The sequence below is a fragment of the Pongo abelii genome, chromosome 11, assembly GCF_028885655.2.
Source record: "Pongo abelii isolate AG06213 chromosome 11, NHGRI_mPonAbe1-v2.0_pri, whole genome shotgun sequence".
Taxonomy (NCBI): domain Eukaryota; kingdom Metazoa; phylum Chordata; class Mammalia; order Primates; family Hominidae; genus Pongo; species Pongo abelii.
Window position 1 is genome coordinate 105,497,796 of NC_071996.2, and position 20,369 is coordinate 105,518,164.

At 43.8% G+C, this 20,369-nt stretch overlaps 2 protein-coding genes and 1 pseudogene across 3 annotated transcripts in view; 2 read left to right on the forward strand and 1 right to left on the reverse strand.

Moving 5' to 3' along the window:
• The window catches only part of SUMO1 (small ubiquitin like modifier 1), a 32,924-nt gene extending 16,278 nt beyond the window's left edge, over positions 1-16,646 (reverse strand). Inside the window, 1 exon segment of one of the 2 annotated variants that reach the window (NM_001133060.1) lies at positions 15,526-15,639. In NM_001133060.1, the coding sequence (NP_001126532.1) occupies positions 15,526-15,537 (12 nt within the window). In that variant the 5' untranslated portion in view covers positions 15,538-15,639. 2 annotated transcript variants of the gene reach the window in all.
• LOC112132282 (large ribosomal subunit protein eL39-like) lies at positions 8,823-9,355 on the forward strand (annotated as a pseudogene).
• A 1-nt stretch (position 16,647) lies between the features above and the next one.
• Positions 16,648-16,926, forward strand: LOC100440783 (short transmembrane mitochondrial protein 1-like). Its single transcript, XM_054549667.2, has one exon. It carries the CDS (start codon positions 16,648-16,650, stop codon positions 16,789-16,791), a length of 144 nt encoding a protein of 47 aa, XP_054405642.1. The 3' UTR covers positions 16,792-16,926.
• Positions 16,927-20,369: the final 3,443 nt, after the last annotated feature.

Sequence of the window (20,369 nt, forward strand, 5' to 3'; positions counted from 1 at the left end):
CTCAAGGATATCTACTTCACACATGAACTTAAGTCCAGTATTTTTCTTTTTTTTCTTTTTTTTTTTGAGACAGATTTTCGCTCTTGTTGCCCAGGCTGGAATACAATGGCACAATCTTGGTTCACTGCAACCTCTGCCTCCTGGGTTCAAGCGATTCTCCTGCCTCAGCCTCCCAAGTAGCTGGGATTACAAGAGTGTGCCACCACACCCAGCTAATTTTTGTATTTTCAGTAGAGATGGGGTTTCCCTATGTTGGCCAGGCTGGTCTCGAACTCCTGACCTCAGGTGATCCACCCACCTCGGCCTCCCAAAGTGCTGGGATTACAGGCTTGAGCCACTACGCCCAGCCTTTTATTTCTCTTTTCTGTGACAGAGTCTCGCTCTGTCACCCAGGCTGGAGTGCAGTGGCACAATCTCGGCTCACTGCAACCTCTGACTCCCAGGTTCAAGCGATTTTCTCATCCCTCAACCACCTGAATAGCTGGGATTACAGGCATGCACCACCACGCCCAGCAATTTTTTGTGTGTGTATTTTTAGTAGAGACAGGGTTTCATCACATTGGCCCAGGTTGGTCTTGAACGCCTGGCCTCAAATGATCTGCCCACCTTGGCCTACCAAAGTGCTGGGATTACAGGCGTAAGCCACCATGTCAGGCCAAGTCTAGGATTTTTTAAAACTTGTCTATGAACCACAGCACTCCCTCAACCTTCCAAATGATATTAATATCTTCCTTTAATGCTCCTACTTGCAATTTATTCATATATTTTATGGCATTTATTTTCAACTTAAAAATACTCTCCTTTGACCTTACTTCTCTAGTTGTTTTTCTCACCATTTTTTTTTTTGTGGTTGTTGTTGTTGTTTTGAGACGGAGTTTTGCTCTGTTGCCTAGGCTGGAGTGCAGTGGTGCGATGACCGCAACCTCCACCTCCCAGATTCAAGTGATTCTCCTGCCTCAGCCTCCTGAGTAGCTGGGATTACAGGTGTGTGCCACCACGTCCAGCTAATTATTTTGTATTTTTAGTAGAGACGGAATTTCACTGTATTAGCTAGGATGGTCTCGATCTCCTGACCTTGTGATCTGCCCGCCTTGGCCTCCCAAAGTGCTGGGATTACAAGCGTGAGCCACCATGCCCAGCCAGTTCTCACCTTTTTCCAAAATCAAACTTCTTAAAGAGTATTCAGCTGTAATGTGGTTTATGCCCCCACCATTCCAGTTAACACTCTCCTCACCAATGGTTAGCAGGTGGATTCTTTATTGCTAAATCCAATGTACACTTTCAAATCTCATCTGTAACTCTCTCAAACAACAAACACTGATTGAGTTTTACCTTGAAAACTCTCCATCTTTGGCTGCCAAGATTAGGTTCTCTCCTCATTTCTGTAATTTCCTTCAATGCTGGGTTTCATCTGAATTCTGTGTCTTCAATCCTCTGCTTTTCTCTGTCTCCCTGGTGACCCGTGATTCCAACTAGTTCTCAGATACTAATAACTCGGCCGGGCGCGGTGGCTCACACCTGTAATCCCAGCACTTTGGGAGGCTGAGGCAGGCGGATCACGAGGTCAGGAGATCGAGACCATCCTGGCCAACACGGTGAAACCCCCATCTCTACTAAAAATACAAAAAGTTAGCCGGGCATAGTGGCGGGCACCTGTAATCCCAGCTACTCTGGAGGCTGAGGCAGGAGACTGGCGTGAACCCGGGAGGCGGAGCCTGCAGTGAGCTATGATAGCGCCACTGCATTCCAGCCTGGGCGACTGAGCGAGACTCCGTCTTAAAAAAAAAAAAAAAAACAGATACTAATAACTCAAATTATTCCTTCTAACATTTATGAGTTTCACACTCCAAGTGCCTGAATATATCCTTGGATACTTCAGTGTGAAAGTATCCCAAACCAAATCATTATCTCTAACTCTTATGTCAGTTTTAACTCCTCTTTCTAAAAATCAAAATCAAAACAAATTATAATTCTTCCTGGATTCCCAATTACAATAAATGGTTACCATACAATCAGCTGCCAACAACAGAAATTCCGGGGTCATCTTTGGCTCCTCTTCTGCTTTTAAACATTAAACTTCATACTTAACATCACTCATCATTCTGACAATTCTGTGTCTTTTTTTGTTTTGTTTTAGAGACAGGGTCTCACTATGTTGCCCAGGCTGGTCTTGAACTCCTGGGTTCAAGCAATCCTCCCATCTCAGCCTCCCAAAGTGCTGGAATTACAGGCATGAGCCATAACAATTCTATTTCTTACTAGCTCTCAAGGCCATCCCATTCTCTCCTTTCCACTGCTTTAGTTCAGCCACTCATTGATGCTTATTAACATCACTGCAACAACATAACTGGCCTGGTGCAGTGGCTCACACCCATAATCCTGGCACTTTGGGAGGCCAAGGTGGATCACTTGAGGCCAGGAGTTTGAGACCAGCCTGGGCAACATGGTGAAACCCTGTCTCTACAAGAAATAAAAAAATTAGCCAGACGTGGTGGTACATGCCTGTAGTCCCAGCTACTTGGGAGGCTGAGGTGGGAGGATCATTTGACCCCGGGAGGTCAAGGCTGCAGTGAGCCAAGATCATGCCACTGCACTCCGGCCTGAGTGAAAGAGCGAGACCTTGTCACTAAAAAAAAAAAAAAAAAAAATCCTAACTCCTTAGCTGACATTCACTGATCCTTCATGTGCTGGTCCCTGCCTAGCAATGAAACCTTATTCTCCTCCCTCTGTTAGCAAATATCCTATCCTACAGCCATAACTATCAACAATTGCTGGAACATAGCACCCTCCACCTTATCTCAATTATCTTTGTACATGCTGACCCCCTCTTCTTGGAAGGCCCTTTCCCACTCTATTCACCTCCCATGACCACCCAGACATCACTTCCTTGATCATCTTCTTAAATGTTCCCATACTGCTTACTTATCTATCATAACCATTTGTTTGCATATCTGTCTCTTCTATCAGATTTGAGTTTCTTATTGGCATGCCTTACTCTTCTTTGTATTTCCAGTCAAGCACAGAGCTTGGTACTTTGAAGATACTCAATATTCTTATTAAACAGTTTTCTGTGACAGGCTGGTATGTCTTGTCTTCCCTGCAAGTTTACAAGTGGAGGGTCCAAGTTTTTTCACCTCTCTAACCTCTGTAGTGCCAAACAAATACTAAGCAATTTTTAAATGTTTGTTGAATAAATAAGATTGACAGCACTATTTTCTGTATATCACAGAATCTTACTCAGGCTTCATACTTATGTATGCAATAGTCAGTTCAAACAGATCTTTTCAGTTTTTTGCATTCACAGTTGAGAATAAGAGATAATTCACCTCAATTTCATAAGAATATATGAACAACTGGATTTTAAATTTCCAAAAATAAGCTGCCACTTTCCCTAGACACTCCATTTGGTGATGTCTTCCCAACTCTTAACCACTATAATAACAATCACCTGTACCACTTGTTTAATAGCCTCATGCTTGCTTAAGGCAGTCATCAAGCTTTTTGCCTTCTCTCTTTGACAAACTAGCCTTGATAATGAAAAGATCTGTACCAAAAAAAGGCCAAAGTTTGTCTCCAACGAGCTCAGTGTCTTTTGTAGGCTGTCTTTCCATCTCTTCCTTGTAAAAAGCAGCCAATACAGAACGGTATGACACAGTGATTACAAAACAGTGAAAGCATTCAGCCCTGAGTCTGGGACACTAGGTCATCAAAGAAAAGAGAATCCCAAAGAGAGCTGGGTGATTTGGCTGGAAAGGATACACAGCCCCAAAGCAGAAGAAACAGGTGATGGAAAGATTAAGTGAATATACAGGATCAAAGAGAGAACTGAAAGCCTCTTAGACTGCAAAAGATATGGAAAACACAATAGGCCTCATTTTCAAATGTACAATATTCATGAGGAGGGTTTTCTTATGCTATTTCAAAGTCAAAAGAACAAGACCTTTGCTTAAAAGCACTCTGGAGGCTGGGCGCAGTGGCTCACTTCTGTAATCCCAGCACTTTGGGAGGCCAAGGCAGGCAATCACTTGAGGCCAGGAGTTCAAGAGCAGCCTGGGTTGCCTGGCCAACCCAGCAGCCAGGCAGATGACAAAACCCTATCTCTACTAAAAGAAAGTGGTGGTGGTGCACGCCTGTAATCCCAGCTATTCGGGAGGCTGGGGAACAAGAATCACTTGAACCCGGGAGGTGGAGGTTGCAGTGAGCCGAGATCATGCCAAAAAAAGCACTCTGGTAATCAGTACAGTGCAATTCAGTCACAGGGACAGAGCATCACACTTAACTACTGCCAGTGTGTCACGGACCCAGCTGCACAAGGATTGCCTTTTTTTTTGAGACAGAGTCTTGCTCCGCCTCCCAGGCTGGAGTACAGTGGCGTGATCTCAACTCACTGCAACCTCTGCCTCCCGGGTTCAAGCGATTCTCCTGCCTCAGCCTCCTGAGTATCTGGATTACAGGCACACACAACCACACCTGGCTAATTTTTGTATTTTCAGTGGAGACGGGGTTTTGCCACGTTGGCCATGCTGGTCTCGAACTCCTGACCTCAGGTGATCTGCCCACCTCAGCCTCCAAAAGTGCTGGGATTACAGGTGTGAGCCACCGCGCCCGGCTGGATTGCTCACTCTCATTGAAAAAGGAGGGATTCTAGGAAAACTCAACAACAAATAAAAAATACGTTTACTCTTATTTGATGATATTAACAAATCTGTTCATTTTTTAAGGTGTGACAAGAGTATATTGGTCATGTTAAAAGAAAAGGCCTTGGCTGGGCACTGTGGCTTACGCCTGTAATCCCAGCACTTTGGGAGGTCGGGGCGGGCCAATCACCTGAGGTCAGGAGTTTGAGACCAGCCTGACCAACATGGAGAAACCCCGTCTCTACTAAAAATACAAAATTAGCCAGGCGTGGTGGTGCATGCCTGTAATCCTAGCTACTAGGGAGGCTGAGGCAAGAGAATCGCTTGAACCCGGGAGGCAGAGGTTGCAGTGAGCCGAGAATGCGCCATTGCACTTCAGCCTGGAGAACAAGAGCAAAACTCCGTCTCAAAAAAAAAAAAGGGGGGGGGCCAGGCGTGCTGGCTCACACCTGTAATCCCATCCCAGCACTTTGGGAGACTGAGGCGGGTGGATCACGAGGTCAGGAGATCGAGACCATCCTGGCTAACACAGTGAAACCCCATCTCTACTAAAAATACAAAAAATTAGCTGGGCGTGGTGGTGGGCGCGGTGGTGGGCGCCTGTAGTCCCAGCTACTCAGGAGGGTGAGGCAGGAGAATGGCGTGAACCCGGAAGACAGAGCTTGCAGTGAGTCGAGATGGAGCCACTGCACTCCATCCTGGGCGGCAGAGCAAGGCTCCGTCTCAAAAAAAAAAAATTAAATTTAAATTTAAATTAAAGAAAAAGCCCTTCTCTTTTAAAGATACATACTGAAATATTTACAGATGAAATGATACAATATTTAGAACTGGCTTCAAAATAATATGGGGGAGTATAATGGGATGCTGTAGATTATAGGCCAAGAGGAGGCCACAAGGATTCATTATAATACAGTACATTTAAACATAAATTTTAAAAAATTCATTAAAAAAGTCACTCCAGCCAGGCGCAGTGGCTCATGCCTGTAATTCCAGCACTTTGGGAGGCCAAGACAGGCGGATCATGAGGTCAGGAGATCAAGACCATCCTGGCTAACATAGTGAAACTCCATCTCTACTAAAAATACAAAAAATTAGCTGGGCGTGGTGGTGGGCGCCTGTAGTCCCAGCTACTTGGGAGGCTGAGGCAGGAGAATGGCGTGAACCCGGGAGATGGAGCTTGCAGTGAGCCGAGATCATGCCACTGCATTCCAGCCTGGGCGACAGAGCAAGACTGTCTCGGGAAAAAAAAAAAAAGTCACTCCAAGCTTCAAATTCTATATATATATATATCAATTTATTTTATTTCCTAATGAAGAAAGCTCAAAAAGGGTTAAACAGGATAATTCTAATGCACTATTAAAAGGGAAAAACCCAGAATTACAGTGAAGTCACTTCCCTTATACTTAATTTACCACAATTCCATTTTATTTATTTATTTATTTTGAGTCTCACTGTGTCACCCAGGCTGGAGTGCAGTGGCATGATCTCAGCTCACTGCAAACTTTGCCTCCTGAGTAGCTGGGACTACAGGCGCACGCCACCACACCCAGCTAAATTTTGTATTTTTTGGTAGAGACAGGGTTTCACCATGTTGCCCAGGCTGGTCTCGACCTCTTGTGCTCAGGCAATCCGCCCGCCTCGGCCTCCCAAGTGCTGGGATTACAGGCGTGAGCCACTGCACCCAGCCCACAATTCTAAAAACACAAAAATATATGTATATTTTCATCTTCATGCTGCATATGTTCAAACTTAGTAAGAAGGTACTAGAGATTTAGAACAGAACTGACCAGATTTAACTGCATACCTTCAAGGTTTAGGTCAAAGCTGTCAACACAATGGGCCTCTGAATATTTACATTCAACCCTGAATGGTAGTTAAACACTAGTCATGCACAGATAGCTTCTCAGGAACTAAAAACTATAACTAAAAATTTTACTGGTTGTGTAAACCTTACCCTTTGAGTCTAGACCTATGCTAAGCCTAGAACAAGCCAGTTTGATTGCATCCAAAAGTACTAGCAAACAGACTTGTAAGTATGACAGACATTGTTAATTACCTATCTGATATCTATTTTCCCTTTCTTCCTTACAAAGGGAAACCTAAATTTACCCAGATAAAAAACATTATTTCCCAGCTTCTTTTATGCCCATTTTGGCCAAAGAGATATAAAGTGACGTACTTTTTCCCTTTGCTTCTCCCTTTTCTCCTGTCTGGAAGACAAAGTAGCTTTTTTGTGCCCACAAGTAGACAAGCACCAGAGTGAAAGACTGCTGTTAAGGATGGAGAAGAAAATAATATGAAGGAACTGTGGAGCTACCACATCAGCCCTGGGCTACTTTTGTCTACACTTCTTGTTTTATGAGAAAAAAAAAATTGTTTAACCTACAATAAATCAAATTTCCTGTTAGTCAGCCCAAAAGTAATCCCGAAATAGAAGGTGCTATAAAACGTGTAAGTTTGGCTCATATTAAAAACAGGTGCTAGAAAATTCCTCAATGGGCATCAAAAGCAGAATGAATAAGTAAATTGAGTGTACTGCATTCCACACAATGGAATGCCACACAGCAATGAGATTTAATAACATACAACTATATACAATAATAATGAACGAACCTCTAAACAGTGCTGGGCAAAAGAACCAACACACAGAGATACATACTGTATGATTTCACTTATAAAATGTTATGCTGTATAAAAACAGACAAAACTATTCTACTTGTTAAGTCAATACAGCGGTTCTTCATCTGAGTGCTGGTTGTATGGATGTGTTCACTTTGTGAAAGTTCAGCAAACCATACACTCTTGTGCACTTTTTTGTAGGTATATTACTCTTTGGTAAAACCTTTAAAAATAACTGGCCCTAGACGTTGAGAACAACCAGCCCAGCAAACAAACTCCACCCTTCCTTCCTTCCTTCAGGTCTTTTCCTTCAGATCCTCATTAGCTCGGAAAAGGCAACTGAATGCAAAAATAGCCCAAAAATATAACCGATACAATGTATCTTTAAGTAAACACAGTCATGCTGCAGGAATTACCCAAATTTTGAACTGTAAAACTAAGGTGCTCAATAACAGTATCTGTGTGAACCTTTCCCCATGACTCTTTTAAAGAAACAGAATATCAGCCAGGATGGTGCAGTGGCTCACACCTGTAATCCTAGCACTTTGGGAGGCCAAGGCGGTCAGATCACCTGAGGTCGAGAGTTTGAGACCGGCCTGACCAACATGGAGAAGCCCCATCTTTACTAAAAAAAAAAAAAAAAAAAAAAAAAAAAAAAAGAAAGAAATTAGCCGGACGCAGTGGCTCACGCCTGTAATCCCAGCACTTTGGGAGGCCAAGGCAGGCAGATCATGAAGTCAGGAGATCGAGACCATCCTGGCTAACACGGTGAAACCCCGTCTCTACTAAAAATACAAAAACTTAGCCAGACGTGGTGGTGCGTGCCTGTAATCCCAGCTACTCAGGAGGCTGAGGCAGGAGAAATGCTTGAACCCAGGAGGCGGAAGTTGCAGTAAGCAGAGATCACGCCATTGCACTCCAACTGAGACTCCGTCTCAAAAAAAAAATTAGCCGGGCATGGTGGCACATGCCTGTAATCCCAGCTACTCGGGAGGCTGTGGCAGGAGAATCGCTTGAACCCAGGCGGCGGAGGTTGCGGTGAGCCAAGATGGCACCATTGCATTCCAACCTAGGCAACAAAAGCGAAACTCCGTCTCAAAAAAAAATTAATTAAATAAATAAATTAAATAGAATATCAGCATTATATATATATTTTTTAAAAATCACAACTTCAGGGAATTCCAAAATGGAATGCTAAAGATGTCTTAATAAAAAATTAACTGGGCCAGGCACCGTGGCTCATGCCTGTAATCCCTGCATTTTGTAAGGCCAAGGCAGGCGGATCACCTGAGGTCAAGAGTTCAGGACCAGCCTAGCCAACATGGTGAAATCCTGTCTCTACAAAGATCAAAAATTAGCTGAGCATGATTGCAGGTGCCTGTAATCCCAGCTACTTGGGAGGCCGAGGTGGGAGAATCGCTGGAACCTGGGAGGCAGAGGTTGCAGTGAGTCGAGATGGCACCACTGCACTCCAGACTGGGTGACACAGCGAGACTCCGTCTCAAAAAAAAAAAAAAGATTATCGGCATCCGCCATCATGGTGTGTGCTTGACTCCACTTCTCGCCATGTCTTCTCACAAGACTTTCAGGGTTAAGTGATTCCTGGCCAAGAAACAAAAGCAAAATCGACCCATTCCCCAGTGGATTCGGATGAAAACTGGTAATAAAATCAGGTAAAACTCCAAAAGGAGACATTGGAGAAGAACCAAGCTGGGTCTATAAGGCATTGCATGATACAACATACTTATGCTGTCTGAAGGTCACAATCATGTTACCATATCGAGCTGAAAATGTCACCACTATCTAGAAAGTTGGACATGTTTTATTGGCAATATATTTTTTCTCTCTGAATCTGTTATGAACGTGTTGGTTGGCTAGGTTCAGTAATAAATATGTGAGACCTTCCATTAAAAAAAAAAAAATCATCCTTAACAATCCCAATGTCCTGGAAGAAGTAAATGATTCAACTTTGGATATAGTTACCAGGTCTATTGCTAACAGAAGTAAAGATGAAGAAGGTATGCAAAAACATCATAAGAGAAAAACTATTCCATGGCAACCAGCCCTGCCTCAATAACAAAATAACATCAAGAGGACTGAAAGAGGAGGAGGAAGGTACCTGCTGTTTCATGTTTTTGAGGCAACCTTCCAACTCTAGGGCCTAGAATCGTGCTGTGAACATTGTGACATTCAATAAACATTTGTTGAATGAATCTGGCCACTCTCCTTTAAAAAATTTTTTACTAATTATCCACTCAATGTGCTAAGCATTACAGGAAAAAGAGGATAAATAAAGCCTGATGTAATGGAGAAAAGACACTTAGAATGTAAATAACTGGCAATGCGGTAGCTCACGCCTGTAATCCCAGCACTCTGGGAGGCCGAGGCAGGTGGATCACTTGAAGTCAGGAGTTCAAGACCAACCTGGCCAACATGGGGAAACCCCGTCACTACTAAAAATATAAAAACTAGCCGGGCGTGGTGACACACATCTGTAATCCCAGCTACTCGAGAGGCTGAGGCAGGAGAATCACTTGAACCAGGAGGCAGAGGTTGCAGTGTGCCAAGATCATGCCACTGCACTCCAGCCTGGGCCACAGAGTGAGACTCCATCTCAAAAAAAAAAAAAAAAAGAATGTAAATAACTGTAACACTACATGTTAAAAATCGTGAAAGAGATACCCTAACTGCCTTCAGGACTAAAGGATGTCATGAATTGACAACTACTTAATAGTTTTGAAATCTGAACTACTAAATCTTAATGAGTACTCTAATCATAACATTCATATTCAATTTTTAAACTACTAGTAAAGTTTGTTTAGATAATGCTACAATCTCTACATTTGTAACATCCACTAGCAGGACCTCATGTCTATCAGAGCAGACACAGTATTATTCTTCTCCTAGGGCATGAAATGCTTAACTACATACTCAAGTAATAACTACAGTTTAACATACCTATTCTATGATATAAATAGTAGTACACATAATTATGAATTTTAATACACAACCAGTTCATCACATTCTCCTGCTACTTCAAGCAAAGAATTTCTAAAATCAGTAAAAATCAATAGCAGGGAGCTATATAGAACACTGCAGGGAATAATACTATCAAGGCAGGAAAAATACAATTAATGTAGATTAAAGATAACTGCAAATTCTTTGTTACTCCTCCCATTGAGAAAGTGTCTAAATAAATGCCTTTCCCTTGAATCTGGCTGACCTGAGTGGCCAACAGAATTACAAAAGTGACTTCCAAGGCTAGGTTGTAGAAGCCTTGCTATTTCCACCCAGGTTCTCTTGGAACACCTATTCTCTCTGTGATCCCTGAGCCGTAAGTCTGAATACCCTGGGGTTTCCATGCTGAGATCACATGATGAAACCACTAAGAAAGGCTCTGAGACTATATGGAGACACTTGCCCCATCCAGTCTCATCTCACCTGACAACTAGCTGTTCCAGCCCCCAGCCACTTGAGTCATCTCAGCTGAGGCCCCACACACCAAGAAGCAGAGGTGAGTCTAATCCACAGAGTCCTGTCCAAATTGCAGATTTATGAGCAAAATAAATGGCTGTTGTTTTAAGTCACAAAATTTTGAAGTAATGTATCAGATAATCAGAATTACACAATGCTTCCAAATCCTTGACTAAAGATAAAAGGAAATCATTAAATCTCTCTTTCGGTGGTGTTAACACAGATTCAGTTAGAATGGAACAATCAGTCATCCAATTGCTACAATTAACAGACTTGCACTGAAGAGCTGATCAAGCTACCTTTGATGATTTTGGTATAAAAAAGAAACACTATAAACTCAATATCAGAAAAGAGGAAGGGGAAAATATTTGTACAAATTACCCTTATCCTTTTGATATTAAGCTTCTGGTTCTGTACGAGTGCTTTGTTTTGCTGCAAGGTGAGACTGGGCTAAAGGAAAACACCCAATCAGATTTCTGTTACTGGTTAAAGGATGGTCCTTAACCATTTTGAGGAATCACGTATCCCTGATGAGACTATGGGTCCTTTCTCCTTTTTAAAAAAAATATATATATATGGCCGGGCTCACATCTGTAATCCCAGCACTTTGGGAGGCCAAGACGGGCAGATCACCTGAGGTCAGGAGTTCGAGACCAGCCTGGTGAAACCCCATCTCTACAAAAAATACAAAAATTAGCCATAATCCCAGCTACTAGGGAGGCTGAGGCAGGACAATCACTTGAACCCAGGAGGCAGAGGTTGCAGTAACTGAGATCACACCATACTGCGCTCCAGCCTGGGCAATTGAGCAATGCTCTATCTTAAAAAAAAAATACATATGCACAAATACTCACAAAACACTCCATAAGATGTAAGCGAACTTTCAGTCTTTATGGTCTATGGGCCTTAGGTTTAGAACTTGTTTTAAAGGATTATTTAATAATGGTACACAAATCCACTAGATGATGTTGGAATTGTTAAAATTATAAAGAAGTGGGGTTGTTTTTTTGTTTTGTTTTGTTTTTTGCCGGGCACGGCGCCTCATGCCTGTAATCCCAGCACTTTGGGAGGCTGAGGCGGGCGGATCACAAAGTCAGGGGTTCGAGACAGCCTGGCCAATATGCTGAAACCCTGTCTCTACTAAAAATACAAAAAAATTAGCCGGGCATGGTGGCTAATTTTTTTGTGACTCCATCTCAAAAAAAAAAAAAAGTTGTTTTTTTTCCTTTTCTTTTTTTTTTTTTTTTTTTTTGGGGGGGACAGAGTCTTGCTCTGTTGCCCAGGCTGGAATGCAGTGGCATGATCTCAGCTCACTGCAACCTCCACCTCCCGAGCTCAAGCGATCCTCCCGCCTCAGACTCCCAAGTAGCTGGGATTATAGGCATGAGCCACCAGGCCCAGCTAATTTTTGTATTTTTAGTAAAGACATGCTTTCGTCATGTCGGCCAGGCTGGTCTCAAAGTCCTGATCTCAAGTGATCCACCTACTTCAGTCTCCCAAAGTGGTGGGATTACAGGCGTAAGCCACCCTACTCAGCCATTAACAAGTGTTTCACTCAAATTCCAAAAATAATCATTTTTTCATTAATGGAGAACCCAGCAACTGAAGTCGTATGTATTTAATGTCCACCGATTTTAACCTTATTACTCAATTTCACTATTTTAGCACCAGACAATAACCTTCTGAGAGGTGCCTCAGAAAACACATCACTCTAAAATAACTTGATTCAAATTAAGGTTGTCTTCTTAGGACAGTGGTTTAGTCTCATGCTGATATTAAACAGTACAGGATTTGGAGATTCTTGCTCTCACTTACAAACCTCTTAAGATTAAGGGTTCAGCTTTATAACTCTTTAAGTCTTCAGCACTCAACACTGAACTTGTACTGGGTCTTGTTTGTTTTGAGTCAGGGTTTCTATCGCCCAGGCTGGAGTACAGTGGCATGATCTTGGCTCACTGCAACCTCGACCTCCCAGGCTCAGGTGATCCTCCCATGTCAACCTCCTGAGTAGCTGGGACTACAGTATAGGCCATCATGCCTGGCTAATTTTATTTTTTGTAGAGACGACGTCTATGTTGCCCAAGCTGGTCTCAAACTCCTGGGCTCAAGCAATCCTCCCCCATTTCGGCCTCCCAAAGTGCTAGGATTACAGGTGTGAGCCACTGCACCCGGCCAAAGTACTGAGTCGTTTTTTTTTTTTTAAACGGAGTCTCACTCTGTCGCCCAGGCTGGAGTGCAGTGGAGTGATCTCCACTCACTGCAATCTCCGCCTCCCGGGTTTAAGCAGTTCTCCTGCCTCAGCCTCCTGAGTAGCTGGGATTACAGGTGCGCACCACCATGCCCGGCTATTTTTTGTATTTTTAGTAGAGACGGGGTTTCACCATGTTAGTCAGGCTGGTCTCGAACTCCTGACCTCGTGATCCACCCAACTTGGCCTCCCAAAGTGCTGGGATTACAGGCATGAGCCACCGCACCTGGTGAGTCCTAATGATGTTGGTCAATCAGCCTACAGCAACAGTTCTCAAACTTTTTGTTCTCAGGAATCTTACACTTAAATTTATTTAGAATCCCATAAAGCTTTTGTTAGGCTGGTTACATCTATTGATGTTTACAGTATTAAACAATGAAAACTGGGAAATGTCTTAAATATTAATTCATTTTAAAATACCAACAAACCTGTTATATGTTAACAAATATATATTTTTATTAACAATATTTTTCAAAGCAAAATTAATGAAAGAGTGGGACTGTTACACATTTTTGCAAATCTCTTTAATGTCTGGCTTAAAAACAGCTGGATTTTCACATCTGCTTCCACATTTAATTTGTTTTATCACAAGTCATGTCAGTTTCTAGAAATGTCCATTGAACACTCATGAAAGAATGACAGCGAAAAAGACAAATAATGTCCTAGTACGAACATGAAATAAAAGAATCTATTTGCATCCTAGGTCCTTCATTTCTTTGTCTCTCTTAAATAACCTGACTTCAAAATGGAGCAATAAATTCTACATTTTATAATTATTTCTTTATGTTGCTCTTCCATCAGTCTACAATAAATTTCAAAATGCTTCCTAGACGCTTCTGAGAAGCAAAATAAAAGGCTGACGAAACTAAGCATTTACACCTATACTTTTCTTCCTAGTAACCAAGTAAACAACTACCTAGGGAAACACTTATAATGCCCACTTGGGAATTAATCTAGATTATTAGTAAGTAGATCCATCCAAAATTAACCTAATTATGGTTAAGCTTTAAAATGTTAAGTGTACATTTTGTACAATAGTACCAATCTGCAAAAACCTCACTTGCTGTCACCAAATGGTACAAAACTGGGTTAAAAGCCAAGGGAATAGGTGTGTTAAATTTAAAAGTTCAAGTACATCGTGGAGTTGAATGAAAAATAGTTTTCTGAATAACTACCATTAAACGAGTAAAAGTCCAAAAATAATGTAAAAAGTCAAAGTCGGCCGGGCGCGGTGGCTCACGCCTGTAATCCCAGCACTTTGGGAAGCTGAGGCGGGCGGATCACGAGGTCAGGTCAGGCGATCGAGACCAGCCTGGCCAATATGGTGAAACCCCGTCTCTACTAAAAATACAAAAATTAGCTGGGTGTGGTGGTGAGTGCCTGTAATCCCAGCTACTTGGGAGGCTGAGGGCCGAAAATTGCTTGAACCCAGGAGGCGGGAGGGTGCAGTGAGTGGAGATCGCACCACTGCACTCCAGCCTGGCGACACAGCGAGACTCCGTCTCAAAAAAAAAAAACAAAAAGTCAAAGTCGTCTGAGCAAACAAAAGACCAGATAAAAACTTTATGAATTAAAAACTAGCCATAAAGCTGTTTAATTAGAACAGGATGAGAAAGAAAAGGGGAAATCGATCACACCTGATTTGCAAATCCCAAGTAAATTACTGATACTAACAGTGAGCTGGAGCACTTTGCCTTACCAGGCAACTTTCTGCAAATATTCTGCAACTACTCTACATACACAAAGTTTTCCTACGCTTTTCCTCAAAAATATGAGTCTTCTTCAGGTTAATGCCCAGGTGAAATGCTTTTTGTTGCTCTAGCAGTTTAGTTCTATTTTCTTTCTTGGTTATTATGAACGCTCTCTTACAACTGGAGAGCTAGGATGAACCAATCCCGAGTAAGAAACGGGAAAGTACAGTAAAGAGGCGACAGCTCTGCACCCCCACAAGGAAAAAGACTCAGAGGAGAGCAGCGGCATCCTTGCCCTAGCTCCAATCCCAACGGAGGCAGGATTCCCAACAACATCGGACGTCTCCCTCCCTCGCCGCCCCACGCCCTCCCGACGAAGAAGCAAAAAGTGGAGAGTCCAGCCGCTTCTCAGGGCCACGGAGCCTCCCAGTCAGGGATTCTCTCCCGTTACATAACTGAGGCCTAAGGCCCTGCTTCTGCGATCAGTCCTCTGGAGGGAGACGGATGGGTTCTCCAGGGACCCTCTCAGGGAGGTGGAAGCGGGGCTCTGCACCTGGTCGACCAGGGAGAAAGAAGTGGGACGACATGAGGGAGGCCGCAACCAGAGGCGTTGGGGTACAGGGGGTGATGAGCGAGCCCGGAGAGGGGCGGGCGGCTCCGGGAGCCCCGCAGCAGGCCCCGGCACCTCCGGCCCTAGTCGGCTCCTCTCCCTCGCCTGCCTAGTCCCCACCGGCCGCCCCCTCCCCCATTCCGCGCTCCCCTCCCCCGCGCCTCCATCCCCGACCCCAGCCTAGCGGCAGGCAGACCTGCAGGGAAGGCCCTGGCCACCGCCGTCGGATAGCTCCCAGCCCGGTACCTGGTCAGACATGATGACGGTGGCTTCACCCGGGGGTCTCCGCACAGCAGCGGCCTCGGGTAAGCAGAACCTCGCTCCGGGGTTTACAAATCCTCTCCCTTCCCCACAGCACAACACCGCGGCTGCAGTAACTTCCGCTACGCCTCGCGTCACTTCCGCTTCGCGCAGGGAGGAGGGAGAGAGAGAAGAGAGGAAAGACAAGGCGGGAAATGGGTGGGGGAGCAGCCAAGAGGAGGGGCAGGCTGTGGAACTGTTTTGCCGGTGGTCGCGCGGCTGAACGGCAGTTTTGTCAGCTCCTTCAAGGACCAGGTCCTGCGCATCAGTACTAGGGCCATCCCACAGGAGCACAGGTCCTGGATCCATGTCTCAATGTTTGGAGCCACTCTCACAGCCTAGATTCCTCTCTCCCTTACACCTTGCGCGTCTCTGACGACTGAGCCGAGATACTTCTTTTGTCTCCTCCCAGCCTTGCTCATCAACCCCCCACCCCCAAATATGTTTATTTGAATGCCAGTACTTCTAGCTCTAAAACCAACATTTTCGGTTAACCAGCACCCTTGCCAAACACATGACCCTGATTTAAAACAACAAGAAACCAACGACCCAACACAATCTTGATGGCTACTGATGCTAAAGACCGCTGCTGAAAGTTCTAAATGGGGAGTGGGTAATTCTAACCCTTGAATTGGTTGCTTTGAGTTAAGGTTAAAGAATGATTCTTCTTGGCAGGGCGCTGTGGCTCACGCCTGTAATCCCAGCACTTTAGGAGGCCGAGGCGGGCGAATCACCTGAGATCAGGAGTTCGAGACCAGCCTGGCCAAGACGGTGAAACCACGTCCCTACTAAAAATACAAAAATTAGCCGGGCGTGGTGGCTGGCGCCTATAATCCCAGCTACTAGGGAGGCTGAGGCTGGAGAATCGCTGGAACCCGGGAGGCGGAGGTTGCAGTGAGCGGAGATTTGCACCATTGCACTGCAGCCTGGGCGACAAGAGCGAAACTCCCTCTCAAAAAAAAGGTTGGGGGGGGCGATTCCGCCCCCCTTGCATGGGGAAGCAGGCTCGGACTGGCCTGCGGAGCTGCAGCAGCCCTTTGCGCCCTCCTCGCCCTCCCCACCAACATCATGCTCCAATTCCTGCTTGGATTTACATTGGGCAACGTGGTTGGAATGTATCTGGCTCAGAACCATGACATACCAAACCTGGCTAAAAAACTTGAAGAAATTGAAAAGGACTTAGATGCCAAGAAGAAACCCCCTACTTCATGAAAATGCCTCCAGCACTGCCTTCGGGATACACTGATTCTACTGCTCTTGAGGGCCTCCTTTACCATCTGAACCAAAAGCTTTTGTTTTCATCTCCAGCCTCTGGGCTCCTCTTTGCTAGAACCTGTGTTTTTGGCTTTAGAGCAAGCAAAATGGGGCCTCAATTTGAGAACTACCCTACATTTCCAACATACTCACCTCTTCCCATATTCCCTTTCCAACTGCATAGGAGGTTCTAAGACTGGAATTATGGTGTTAGATTAGTAAACATGACTTTTAATGAAAAAAAAAAAGAATGATTCTTCTTAGATTTCTTCTGCAAAACACAATGGCCCTACTGGCATACACAATGGCCCTACGGGCATACTCATGGAGGATAAAAATATAAACAAATAGAATTGAGAATCCTGAAATAAATCAATAACCCTCACATTTACATCAACAAAAACACCAAGACAAATCAATCATGAAAGAACAGTCTTTTCAACAGTTGGTACTACCACTACTGGACATCCACATGCAAAAGAATGACTTTGTTTTGTTTGTTGTTTGTTGTTTGTTGTTTTGTTGTTTTGGTCACCATCTCAAAAAAACAAACAAAACACAAGGAGGCCGGCCACCATGGCTCACACCTGTAATCCCAGCACTTTGGGAGGCCCAGGTGGGCAGATCTCTTGATCCCAGGAGTTCAAGACCAACCCGGGCAACATGTTGCAGTGTGCCAAGATCATCCCACTCCACTCCAGCCTGGGCAACAGAGTGAGACCTTGTCTCAAAAAAAAAAATGATCAGGCGTGGTGCTTCACACCTGTAATCCCAGCACTTTGGGAGGCCAAGACGGGCAGATCACTTGAGATCAGGAGTTGGAGACCAGGCTGGCCAACATGGTGAAACCCCATCTCTACTAAAAATGCAGAAGCTAGCCAGGCTTGGTAGCTCAGACCTGTAATCCCAGTTACTCGGGAGACTGAGGCAGGAGAATCGCTTGAACCTGGGAAGCGGAGGAGGCTGCAGTGAGCTGAGATCACGCCATTGCACTCCAGCTTGAGACTGGGTGACAGAGCGAGACTCGGTCTCAAAAAAAAAAAAAAACAAAAACCACAAGGAGATACCACTTTATACCCACTAGAAGGGCTATGTTCAAAAAGACAGAAAATAACAAGTGTTGACAAGGCTATGGAGAAATTATAACCCTTATACCCTGTTAGTAGGAATATAAAATGCTTTAGGCTAGGCATGGTGGCACAGGCCTATAGTCCTAGCTACTTGGGAGGCTGAGGCAGAAGGATCCCTTGAGGCCAGGAGGTGGAAGCCTCAGTGTGCTATGCTACGATCAAGCCTGTGAGCCAATGCACTGTAGCCTGGACAACACAGCAAGACCCTGTCTCAAAAAAAAAATGTTTTGAAAAACTGTCTGTCAGTTTCCAAAATTGTAAAACATAAAGTTTTACATAAGACCCAGAAATTTCACTCCTAGGTATATACCCAAGAGAATTGAAAACATATATCCATTCCAGACTCAGTGGCACATGCCTGTAATCCCAGCACTTTGGGAGGCCAAGGCAGGAGGATGCCCTGAGGCCAACAGTTCAAGATTACAGTGAGCTATGATTGCATTCTAGTCTGGGCAGCACAGTGAGACCCTGTGATATGGTTTTGCTCTGTGTCCCCACCCAAATCTCATGTCCAGTTGTAATTCCCAGTGTTGGGGGAGGGACTTGGGAGGTGAGTGAATAATGGGGACAGATTTTCCCCTTGCTGTTCTCAACATAGTGAGTGACTTCTCACGAGATGGTTGCTTAAAAGTGCGTAGTACTTTCCCCTTCACACTCTTTTTCTCCTGCTCTCATGTGAAGAAGGTGATAGCTTCCCCTTTGCCTTGGTCCATGATTGTAAGTTTCCTGAGGCCTTCCAGTTATGCTTCCTGTTAGGCCTGCAGACCTATGAGTCAATTAAACCTCTTTTCTTCATGAATTACCCAGTCTAAGGCAGCTCTTTACAGCAATGTGAGAACAGACTAATATACTCTGTTTCTAAAAATAAAAATAAAACATATAACAAAAACATGTACACTAATGTTCAAAGCAACGTTAGTGAGCTACTGCTCCAGCCTACTACTGGGGCTGAGGGATTAGGGAGAAAATGGAGAGTGACTGCTGATGGGTACAGAGTTCCTTTTGGAAGTGATGAAAATGCTCTAAAATTGATTGGTGTTGGTTGCACAGCTATATTAATATACTAAAAATTATATATTTTAAAGAGGTGAGCAGTATAAGCTAATTATCTCAGTAAAACCATTATATTAAAAAAAAATACAGTGGCCTTGAAAAGAGTTGCTAGTGATAGGTGAAGAGGATTATTAAGGGAGCCTACATTCAAGCAAGTTGGTCAGGAAAAGCTTCCAAAATAAATACATAAATAACATCTAAATTGAAGGTCAGAGAGTAAGCTGAAATAAGCTAGAGCAGCAGTAGTTCTTTTTTATTTATTTTTTTTTTTTGAGACAGATTCTCGCTCTGTCGCCCAGGCTGGAGTGCAGTGGCGCAATCTCGGCTCACTGCAACCTCCGCCTCCCGGGTTCATGCCATTCTTCTGGGACTACAGGTGCATGCCACCATGCCCAGCTAATTTTTTTGTATTTTTAGTAGAGACGGGGTTTCACCATGTTAGCCAGGATGGTCTTGATCTCCTGACCCCGTGATCCGCCCGCCTCGGCCTCCCAAACTGCTGGGATTACAGGCGTGAGCCACCGCCACCCGACAAAAAATTTGTTTTTAATTGGGTTAAAGGAGAAAAGATACAGAATAAAAGATTCAACTTCCTACTGTGATTTTTTTCCATTTATTTTTAGAGCCAAAATATAACTTAGATGTTCATTTGATTGGTGATTTTTGGACCTGGCCTATTTTTTTGTTTCCGATTTCAAAAGTTATAAGTTGTATTTGTTTTTATCAAATTTGTGAATAAACTTCATTAAAATATTTACTAACATCAGAGTAAATTTTTCTGGAAATCAAAAGAAAAATGGCCCATTCAGCTGAAAGATGAACTAATCAAGGAAAAACATTAATAGAAGTATACCTAAACAAAGTATTTGACCTAAGTCACTGTATCTCATAAAACTTGCTCTACAAAGCTGGAACATAGCGACAGTCACGTATCTTATTTTTCCTTCTGAAATAAAAACGGTTTGACCCTAAGTATGAATGAAATCTCCTGGGCTCAAATTTCAGTATAATTCCTCTAGTTGATTATGTTAGACCCCTCAGTTAGAGAAATTATTTCAAAAACAGCAATTTGATTGTACAACCCTAATCAAATATATTCTAGGAACAAGAAGTATAAATCTTAAACTGGTTTGATAATAATAATGTTTGCATTGTTATCTTGAAACATATATCAAGTATAAAGAAAAGCATATACTTTTTTTTTTTAAAGACAGAGTCTTGCTCTGTGGCCCAGGCTGGAGTGCAGTGGCACAATCTTGGCTCATTGCAACCTCTGCCTCCTGGGCTCAGGTAATCCTTCCACTTCAGCCTTCCAAGTAGCTGGGACTACAGGTTTGTGCCAGTACACCCGGC